This window comes from Bufo gargarizans, chromosome 5, assembly GCF_014858855.1.
Source record: "Bufo gargarizans isolate SCDJY-AF-19 chromosome 5, ASM1485885v1, whole genome shotgun sequence".
NCBI lineage: Eukaryota > Metazoa > Chordata > Amphibia > Anura > Bufonidae > Bufo > Bufo gargarizans.
This window is the reverse complement of record NC_058084.1, coordinates 3,484,244-3,495,207: the sequence shown is the minus strand read 5'-3', so window position 1 is coordinate 3,495,207 and position 10,964 is coordinate 3,484,244. Positions and strand designations below refer to the sequence as shown.

Sequence of the window (10,964 nt, the reverse complement as noted above, 5' to 3'; positions counted from 1 at the left end):
CTCATGTCTGATCTCTGCTGGTGATTACTTCTGACTGATCTCTGCTGGTGATTACTTTTGTCTGATCTCTGCTGGTGATTACTTCTGACTGATCTCTGCTGGTGATTACTCCTGTCAGATCTCTGCTGGTGATTACTTTTGTCTGATCTCTGCTGGTGATTACTCCTGTCTGATCTCTGCTGGTGATTACTCCTGTCAGATCTCTGCTGGTGATTACTTTTGTCTGATCTCTGCTGGTGATTACTCCTGTCTGATCTTCGCTGGTGGTTACTCATGTCTTTTCTCTGCTGGTGATTACTCATGTCTGATCTTCGCTGGTGGTTACTCATGTCTGATCTCTGCTGGTGGTTACTCATGTCTGATCTCTGCTGGTGGTTACTCATGTCTGATCTCTGCTGGTGGTTACTCATGTCTGATCTCTGCTGGTGGTTACTCATGTCTGATCTCTGCTGGTGATTACTCATGTCTGATCTTCGCTGGTGATTACTTCTGACTGATCTCTGCTGGTGATTACTTCTGTCTGATCGCTCCTGTCTGATCTCCAGTTAGGGGTAGTAGTTTTCCAGTGTAGATCACTTCAGGTTAACCCCTGCAGCGGGTGAATTTGCCCTTGCTGAAGCGCTCTGCTGTTGACGGATCCCGGCGCTGTATTTGTGTATAGGGCAGAGGCAGCCTGAGGACCGCTGTCAGAGGGTGAATGGGCGTCCTGCGGTTGTTGATTAGGGATCGCCCTCAGGTAACATGGCGGCCGCACGACTTCCTGGCCCCGCCCCTTCCGGTCTACAAGCTCAGGCGGTGTCCAGGAGACGGAACTGTGTACTTATAAACAGAAGCGCGGCGGGGGCGGGGCCAGCTGTCATGGCGACGGGAGGGGAGGGAGGAGGCGTCACCCCGGCAACCGCGGCCTAGTGACGTGTTATAGCAACGCGGCTGCGGAGGAGAAAGGCGCAGAGCGGAGCAGACACCATGTTCAAGAACACCTTCCAGTCCGGCTTCCTGTCCATCCTGTACAGCATCGGCAGCAAGCCGCTCCAGATCTGGGACAAGAAGGTGAGCGCCCCCCGGGGAGAGGGAGTGGGTGCCCCCTGTGTATAATGTGTGTGTGTGTGTGTGCCCCCTGTATATAGTGTGTGTGTGCCCCCTGTATATAGTGTGTGTGTGTGCCCCCTGTATATAATGTGTGTGTGTGCCCCCTGTATATAATGTATGTGTGTGCCCCCTGTGTATAATGTATGTGTGTGCCCCCTGTGTATAATGTGTGTGTGTGCCCCCTGTGTATAATGTGTGTGTGTGCCCCCTGTATATAATGTTTGTGTGTGCCCCCTGTATATAATGTGTGTGTGTGCCCCCTGTATATAATGTCTGTGTGTGCCCCCTGTATATAATGTGTGTGTGTGTGTGCCCCCTGTGTATAATGTGTGTGTGTGTGCCCCCTGTATATAATGTGTGTGTGTGTGCCCCCTGTATATAATGTGTGTGTGTGTGCCCCCTGTATATAATGTGTGTGTGTGTGCCCCCTGTATATAGTGTGTGTGTGCCCCCTGTGTATAATGTGTGTGTGTGCCCCCTGTGTGTATATAGTGTGTGTGCCCCCTGTATATAGTGTGTGTGTCCCCTGTATATAGTGTGTGTGTCCCCTGTATATAGTGTGTGTCCCCTGTATATAGTGTGTGTCCCCTGTATATAGTGTGTGTGTCCCCTGTATATAGTGTGTGTGTCCCCTGTATATAGTGTGTGTGTCCCCTGTATATAGTGTGTGTGTCCCCTGTATATAGTGTGTGTGTCCCCTGTATATAGTGTGTGTGTCCCCTGTATATAATGTGTGTGTGTGTGTGTGCCCCCTGTGTGTGTGTGTGTGTGTGTGCCCCCTGTGTATAATGTGTGTGTGTGTGTGCCCCCTGTGTATAATGTGTGTGTGTGTGCCCCCTGTGTATAATGTGTGTGTGTGTGCCCCCTGTATATAATGTGTGTGTGTGCCCCCTGTGTATAATGTATGTGTGTGCCCCCTGTGTATAATGTGTGTGTGTGCCCCCTGTATATAATGTGTGTGTGTGCCCCCTGTATATAATGTTTGTGTGTGCCCCCTGTATATAATGTGTGTGTGTGCCCCCTGTATATAATGTGTGTGTGTGCCCCCTGTGTATAATGTGTGTGTGTGTGCCCCCTGTATATAATGTGTGTGTGTGTGCCCCCTGTATATAATGTGTGTGTGTGTGTGCCCCCTGTATATAATGTGTGTGTGTGTGCCCCCTGTATATAGTGTGTGTGTGCCCCCTGTGTATAATGTGTGTGTGTGTGCCCCCTGTGTGTATATAGTGTGTGTGTCCCCTGTATATAGTGTGTGTGTCCCCTGTATATAGTGTGTGTGTCCCCTGTATATAGTGTGTGTGTCCCCTGTATATAGTGTGTGTGTCCCCTGTATATAGTGTGTGTGTCCCCTGTATATAGTGTGTGTGTCCCCTGTATATAATGTGTGTGTGTGTGTGTGTGCCCCCTGTGTATAATGTGTGTGTGTGTGCCCCCTGTGTATAATGTGTGTGTGTGTGCCCCCTGTGTATAATGTGTGTGTGTGTGTGCCCCCTGTATATAATGTGTGTGTGTGTGCCCCCTGTATATAGTGTGTGTGTGCCCCCTGTATATAGTGTGTGTGTGTGCCCCCTGTATATAGTGTGTGTGTGTGCCCCCTGTATATAGTGTGTGTGTGTGCCCCCTGTATATAGTGTGTGTGTGTGCCCCCTGTATATAGTGTGTGTGTGTGCCCCCTGTGTGTATAATGTGTGTGTGTGTGCCCCCTGTGTGTATAATGTGTGTGTGTGTGTGTCCCCTGTATATAATGTGTGTGTGTGTGTGTCCCCTGTATATAATGTATGTGTGTGTGCCCCCTGTGTGTGGTATGTGTGTGTGTGCCCCCTGTGTGTGGTATGTGTGTGTGTGCCCCCTGTGTGTGCCCCCTGTGTGTGGTATGTGTGTGTGTGCCCCCTGTGTGTGGTATGTGTGTGTGTGCCCCCTGTGTGTGTAATGTGTGTGTGTGTGCGACAGCCTGCGGGTAAAGCCGACAGTCTGCGGGTAAAGCCGACAGTCTGCGGGTAAAGCCGACAGTCTGCGGGTAGAGCCGAGAGTCTGCGGGTAAAGCCGACACTCTGCGGGTAAAGCACATCTTGTCCGCTTCATCTCGCATCCATTGTGGTGGTGCATGGAGCCAAACATGTTACATTGTGTCCGGGTGAATAAAGGAGTTATTTCTGGACTATATATGAGGCCCCTGAGGTCTTGGAGGACTAAGCACAGATCTCCGGTGGATGTAGGCTTGCTCCGATCCTTCTGTCTCCCAGACAGACTGGGGGATGTTGAGCGATCAGAGCTCTGTGGGACCATATTATCACTTCCAGGACTCCTGAAGATGGTTCTTATGACATTAGCTGGATGTTGGGGGTGGTTGTCCTGCTGCAGAATAAATTCAGAGCCAATCGGGCACCTGCTTGTATTACATGATGGAGAAGCATCTGCCTGGATTTCTCACCCTTGAGGATCCTAACCCTCAGTTGGAGCTCCAGAGCTGTAATCTGCTGTTATGTCCATGGTCAGAAGCGGCAGATTCAGTGTCTGGACAAGTTAGATGGAGCTCCAGAGCTGTACTCACTGGTTTATATCCTGTCCATAGTCATGCAAACACAGTTGGAGCTCCAGAACTGCAGTCCTCTCACCCCCATCATCCACAGGACCACCTGTCGCTGGATTTTCCTATTCTAATGTGGATTCTCATGGAGACTGGGCCACAGGTGTAATCTCCTTACTAGGGGGCTCCAACCATGAGAGGTTTGGGGGCTTTAATAAAGGGGGCACTGGGTGTATGTGCTGTGTGTTTTATGCATGTATAAGCCCTAATGTATACATGTTGTGTGCTCCTATATACACAGTTTAGGCTGCTGTCCACATGAGACCCTCCCCCGCTCTCTTTAACCCCTTCTCTTATATCTGCAGGTGCGGAATGGTCACATCAAGAGGATAACTGACAATGACATCCAGTCCCTGGTGCTCGAGGTGGAGGGAACCAATGTCAGGTGAGTGGCTGTGGCCAGTGCGGTGGTCACTGCAGGGAGAACCTCTCAAGGTGGACTGCTATGGCGCTGTTGGAGGCGTCTAGCCAGAGACGTTGGCTCCTCATACCGCTGGAGGGGCAGAGTGCTGGTCAACATCAGCATTGGGCAGTTTTATTCCTCAGGGTCTGGTTTTATGTCTTTGAGGACCAGCAGTTTGGGGTGAAGATTCCCCTTGGTCACCTGTGAATGGTCAGTGTCGTCATTGCTGCCGTGTTGGTTTTCACAGCAGTGTGTTGGGTGCACCTCAGATATTATAATATAAGCTCTAATCTTCTCCTTGTTCCAGCACCACATATATCACGTGCCCAGCTGACCCCAAAAAAACCCTGGGCATCAAGTTGCCCTTCCTGGTCATGATCATCAAGAACCTCAAGAAATACTTCACTTTTGAAGTGCAGGTGAGTGCCCTGTCCTCATGTCTGGCCCACTGCTGGATGACAGTGATAGGAGGGAGATCTGTGACGTGGAGTCTTCTCCTCCCTCTTCTGGGTGACATACTGCAGACAGGAGGGCGATCTGTGACGTGGTTTTCTCCTCCCTCTTCTGGGTGACCTAAGACGTGGAGTGTTTGCCCACAGACAGGAGGGAGATCTGTGACGTAGAGTGTTTGCCCACAGACAGGAGGGAGATCTGTGACGTGGAGTGTTTGCCCACAGACAGGAGGGAGATCTGTGACGTGGAGTGTTTGCCCACAGACAGGAGGGAGATCTGTGACGTGGAGTGTTTGCCCACAGACAGGAGGGAGATCTGTGACGTGGAGTGTTTGCCCACAGACAGGAGGGAGATCTGTGACGTGGAGTGTTTGCCCACAGACAGGAGGGAGATCTGTGACGTAGAGTGTTTGCCCACAGACAGGAGGGAGATCTGTGACGTAGAGTGTTTGCCCACAGACAGGAGGGAGATCTGTGACGTAGAGTGTTTGCCCACAGACAGGAGGGAGATCTGTGACGTGGAGTGTTTGCCCACAGACAGGAGGGAGATCTGTGACGTGGAGTGTTGCCCACAGACAGGAGGGAGATCTGTGACGTGGAGTCTTCTCCTCCCTCTTCTGGGTGACCTAAGATGTGGAGTGTTCGCCCACAGACAGGAGGGAGATCTGTGACGTAGAGTGTTTGCCCACAGACAGGAGGGAGATCTGTGACGTGGAGTGTTTGCCCACAGACAGGAGGGAGATCTGTGACGTAGAGTGTTTGCCCACAGACAGGAGGGAGATCTGTGACGTGGAGTGTTTGCCCACAGACAGGAGGGAGATCTGTGACGTAGAGTGTTTGCCCACAGACAGGAGGGAGATCTGTGACGTAGAGTGTTTGCCCACAGACAGGAGGGAGATCTGTGACGTGGAGTGTTTGCCCACAGACAGGAGGGAGATCTGTGACGTGGAGTGTTTGCCCACAGACAGGAGGGAGATCTGTGACGTAGAGTGTTTGCCCACAGACAGGAGGGAGATCTGTGACGTGGAGTTGTCTTCTCCTCGGTGACGGGGGAACATATAAAGTAGAGGGCTGCACGTGCTGGATAAAGAATATATTGGGCAGAAACATTTGATCGAAATCTTTACATTGAAGCGAAAGCGCTACATTTGTGCTGCCCTCCATCATCTGTGTATGGACTTTATATGTGAGGTGCCTACTTCGGAGATCTGTCCTCTGCAAGTGTTTTTTTAGGAGGAAGATCTAAGACATAGAGGAGGAGCAGACGACTCCAAGGTGACGGCGGTAGAAATGGCATCCTGTACTGCAGTGTAAATATCTCTCCTGCAGGAGGAATATATAAGATGTAGATGACCCTCTAATGCAAGGTGACATGGAATGGAGGGTGAGATAAGGTGTAGATCAATGTCCTCCGACTGCAAGTTGACAGACAGGGCTAGATATGGGGTACTGTACTGCAAGGTGAAACAGATGGGAGACAATTTTTTTGCCAGTGCAGGGTGACTCGGGTGGGGGGGCAGTCATCTCTCAGCACAGGGTGACTCGGGAGGGCAGTCCTCTCTCGGTGCAGGGTGACTCGGGAGGGTAGTCCTCTCTTGGTGCAGGGTGACTCGGGAGGGTAGTCCTCTCTTGGTGCAGGGTGACTCGGGAGGGTAGTCCTCTCTTGGTGCAGGGTGACTCGGGAGGGTAGTCCTCTCTTGGTGCAGGGTGACTCGGGAGGGTAGTCCTCTCTTGGTGCAGGGTGACTCGGGAGGGTAGTCCTCTCTTGGTGCAGGGTGACTCGGGAGGGTAGTCCTCTCTTGGTGCAGGGTGACTCGGGAGGGTAGTCCTCTCTTGGTGCAGGGTGACTCGGGAGGGTAGTCCTCTCTTGGTGCAGGGTGACTCGGGAGGGTAGTCCTCTCTTGGTGCAGGGTGACTCGGGAGGGTAGTCCTCTCTTGGTGCAGGGTGACTCGGGAGGGAGGGCAGTCTTCTCTCGATCCAGTGTGACCAGGGAGGGAGGGCAGTCTTCTCTCGATCCAGTGTGACCAGGGAGGGAGGGCAGTCTTCTCTCGATCCAGTGTGACCAGGGAGGGAGGGCAGTCTTCTCTCGATCCAGTGTGACCAGGGAGGGAGGGCGGTCTTCTCTCGATCCAGTGTGACCAGGGAGGGAGGGCGGTCTTCTCTCAATCCAGTGTGACCAGGGAGGGAGGGCAGTCTTCTCTCGATCCAGTGTGACCAGGGAGGGAGGGCAGTCTTCTCTCGATCCAGGGTGACCAGGGAGGGAGGGCGGTCTTCTCTCGATCCAGGGTGACCAGGGAGGGAGGGCGGTCTTCTCTCGATCCAGTGTGACCAGGGAGGGAGGGCAGTCTTCTCTCGATCCAGTGTGACCAGGGAGGGAGGGCAGTCTTCTCTCGATCCAGTGTGACCAGGGAGGGAGGGCAGTCTTCTCTCGATCCAGGGTGACCAGGGAGGGAGGGCAGTCTTCTCTCGATCCAGTGTGACCAGGGAGGGAGGGCAGTCTTCTCTCGATCCAGTGTGACCAGGGAGGGAGGGCAGTCTTCTCTCGATCCAGTGTGACCAGGGAGGGAGGGAGGGCAGTCTTCTCTCAGTGCAGGGTGACTCGAGTGTTTACTTGATTTTTGCAGGTGCTGGATGATAAGAATGTGCGGCGGAGGTTTCGGGCAAGTAACTACCAGAGCACGACGCGAGTGAAGCCTTTTATCTGCACCATGCCCATGAGATTAGATGATGGCTGGAACCAGATTCAGTTTAACCTTTCAGACTTCACCCGCCGGGCGTACGGCACAAATTATATTGAAACCCTTCGAGTACAGGTTTGATTTTTGAACCTTATCAGTGGAGGGTTCACAGTAGTCTATGGTCTGTAAATTGGATGTTTACACTATGATCACTCCTCCCCACACCGGGCCACCGCCGCTCACACTCCACCCCCCCACACACACCGGGCCACCGCCGCTCACACTCCACCCCCCCCACACACACACCGGGCCACCGCCGCTCACACTCCACTCCCCCCCCACCCTCCCGGGCCACCGCCGCTCACACTCCACTCCCCCCCCACCTCCCGGGCCACCGCCGCTCACACTCCACCACCCCCCCCCCCCACCGCCGCCGCTCACACTCCACCCCCCCCCCCACCGCCGCTCACACTCCACCACCCCCCCACCTCCCGGGCCACCGCCGCTCACACTCCACCTAAACCCCCCCCCCCCCCACCACCGGGCCACCGCCGCTCACACTCCACCCCCCCCACACACACACCGGGCCACCGCCGCTCACACTCCACTCCCCCCACACACACCGGGCCACCGCCGCTCACACTCCACTCCCCCCCACACACACCGGGCCACCGCCGCTCACACTCCACTCCACTCCTCCCCCCCCACACACACCGGGCCACCGCCGCTCACAGTCCACTCCACTCCTCCCCCCCCACACACACACCGGGCCACAGCCGCTCACACTCCACCCCCCCCCCCCACACACCCACCGGGCCACCGCCGCTCACACTCCACCCCACCCCTCCACACACACACACCCACCGGGCCACCGACGCTCACACTCCACCCCCCCACCCCCCGGGCCACCGCCGCTCACACTCCACCCCCCCCCCCCACCGCCGCTCACACTCCACCACCACCCCCCCCCCCCCCCCCCCCCCCACCGCCGCTCACACTCCACCTCCCGGGCCACCGCCGCTCACACTCCACCACCCCCCCCCACCGCTCACACGCCGCCGCCGCCACCCACCACCACCCCCCCCCCCCCCCACCGGTCCACCGCCGCTCACACTCCACCCCCCCACACACACCGGGCCACCGCCGCTCATACTATACCCCCCCACACACACACACACACCGGGCCACCGCCGCTCACACTCCACCCCCCCCCCCTCCCCACACACAGGGCCACTGCCGCTCACACTCCACCACCCCCCCCCCCCCCACCGCCGCTCACACTCCACAGACCCCCCCCCCCCCTCCCCACACACAGGGCCACTGCCGCTCACACTCCACCCCCCACACACCGAACCACTGCCGCTCGCACTTCACACCCCCCCCACACACACACCGGGCCACTGCTGCTCACACTCCATCCACCCCCCCCCCCCCCCCACACCAGGCTGCCGCTCACACTGGGCCGCTGCTACTGCTCTATTGTGATACACTTTATCGTGGTGACCTCTTTCTATTGTTTTAGATTCACGCAAACTGCAGAATTCGACGAGTTTATTTCTCAGATCGTCTGTATTCTGAAGATGAGCTCCCTGCAGAGTTTAAGCTGTACCTACCTGTGCAGAACAAGGCAAAAGTGCGTGCATCCGCTGTACTTACCTGCTATAGTCCTGGCAGCTTGTGTTGTCCTGTGCACTGACCCTTGTCTTCTTGTGTCTTGCAGCAGTGAGTGCCGTCCCTTCTTCTCCCAGGATGTTAGTGTTTTCTACATGGAGCAGTTCCCACCATCCATCAAATTCTAAGTTATCAAATGTTTCCAAAACCTCAGTTTTTGTAATAAATATGATCTTGAGTCTTCCTGTGCCTCGTGTTCTGGTTGTAGTGTGGATGAGGGGGTCATGTCAGTCCAGCAGTGAATGCTGGGTCCTGTTACTGACTTATGGGGTGTCATCTACTGGACCCATGCCCGTAGCACACCCTCTCCTCGTCTGCCCCATCACGGGTCTCGGGGACTGAACAATAAGGGGCATCTCCAGCATCCACGACGGTGGTTGGAAACCATAGTCGGTTAAAACGAGTCCATGTCACAGGAAATGCAGCTTGGGTACTTTCACACTTGCGGCAGAGGATTCCGGCAGTTCAGTCGCTGGAACTGCCTGACGGATCCGGCCGCAAACTGATGGCATTTGTCAGACAGATCTGGATCAGTCCGACAAATGCATTGAAATACCGGATCCGTCGCTCTGGTGTCATCCGGCACTAATGCACTTCAATGTAAAATAATGCCGGCATTCAGGCAAGTGTTCAGTATTTTTGTCCGGAGAGAAAACTGCAGCATGTTGAGGTATTTTCTCCGTCCCAAAAACGTAAGAGGGACTGAACTGATGCATTCTGAACGGATCGCTCTTAGGATAAAACTAGTAGCTCCTGTGATGGAACTCAATACCGGAAAAGAATAACGCTAGTGTGAACGTAGCCTTAAGGGCTCATGCACACGACCGTATGGCTTTTTCAGTGTTTTGCGGGTCGTTTTTAATGGATCCGTTTTTCATTTCAGTAGTGGTTCCGTTCTTCCGTATGGCATATACAGTAATTACATGGAAATTTTAGGCCCAGCCCAAAGCCGCAAAAACAGAATGGATGCGGAGTACATTCCGTATGTGTTCCTTTTTTTTTTGAGGACCCATTGACTTGAATGGAGCCATGGAACGTGATTTGCGGGCAATAATAGGACATGTTCTATCTTTGAATGGAAATACGGAAACGGAATGCATACGAAGACACTTCAGTTTTTTTTTTTTGCTGACCCATTGAAATGAAAGGTTCAGTATAAGTAACGGATACTGAACTAAAAAAAGTCCATGTGCATGAGCCCTAAGACATGCACAACTCCACAAGGATAAGACATCGCTGACATGTTACTGGCCCAAAGCGTGAATGTGTGAGGAGGGTCAATGGGGGGGCCCTGAAGAGCACTGCATTGATGTCACGGAATGTGTACAGGTAACAAGGCAAAACAACATGCATAAATGACTCGCTGGATCCAACAGCTAAAGAACAAAAGGGAGACCCCTGTAGAAGACCTGGCACTTTCCCTGGCTGCTTAGCCTATGCATAGATCCGAATGGTGGAGGTATGCATATCCACGTACCTTGACTATATAACCCCTGAGCACCCTACAATAGTGAGGGGACACGACCACCGGCTCCCTACACCAGACACGGAGGGAGTCAGGGTCACCTGGGATCCAGCAAGCAGAAAATAACAGATAACAGTTTAACACTTAACTTTGTAGAGGAGAGGAGAACCAGATGGGCATGCACACATACTCCAGGAAGAAATATAAGCCGCCCAGAAAAGCCTTCTGGGGAAGAATTTAAAGGGAAGCAATTAGTCCAACACATGACAGCTGAGAGAGGCTAAGGAGAGGAGGAGCTGAATACCACAACACAGAACTCAAGGAGGAGGTTCTGAAAGGCCTCTCAGAGCTTCTCAGCTGTCTGGTTGTGACAATTGATTATTTCTGCTACTACTCTCCTCAACGTTGAAATTGCAGCACCAAGAAGGAAAAAAGTCATGGAATTATGGAAATCAGAGGATCGGCAGACATATTAATTGTATGCAAGTAAATAGAAAAAATATTCACAGCGTCTGGATGTATGGAGTATGAGTGCCAAGTGTACAAATCTATGGACGTCCACGCCTTGGCAGCCATCAGTGAGGGAATGTTTTGCCTTGCTGAATGCACTAGGGCACA

General features: G+C 53.6%; 1 protein-coding gene across 1 annotated transcript; it reads left to right on the top strand.

The window, feature by feature from the left end:
- The first annotated feature begins 363 nt into the window (after positions 1–363).
- On the top strand, positions 364–9,064 carry CFAP20 (cilia and flagella associated protein 20). Its single transcript, XM_044294405.1, has 6 exons — positions 364–1,050; positions 3,982–4,061; positions 4,387–4,498; positions 7,157–7,345; positions 8,733–8,843; positions 8,931–9,064. The coding sequence occupies exons 1-6, from the start codon at positions 967–969 to the stop codon at positions 8,934–8,936; spliced, it is 582 nt and encodes a 193-aa protein (XP_044150340.1). The 5' UTR covers positions 364–966; the 3' UTR covers positions 8,937–9,064.
- The last annotated feature ends 1,900 nt before the right edge of the window (positions 9,065–10,964 follow it).

Coding starts and splice junctions, on each gene's coding strand:
- CFAP20 (XM_044294405.1), top strand. CDS start 967: ATGTTCAAGAACACCTTCCAGTCCGGCTTCCTGTCCATCCTGTACAGC. Junction 4,499..7,156: donor ACTTCACTTTTGAAGTGCAG/GTGAGTGCCCTG, acceptor TGATTTTTGCAG/GTGCTGGATGATAAGAATGT. Junction 7,346..8,732: donor TTGAAACCCTTCGAGTACAG/GTTTGATTTTTG, acceptor CTATTGTTTTAG/ATTCACGCAAACTGCAGAAT.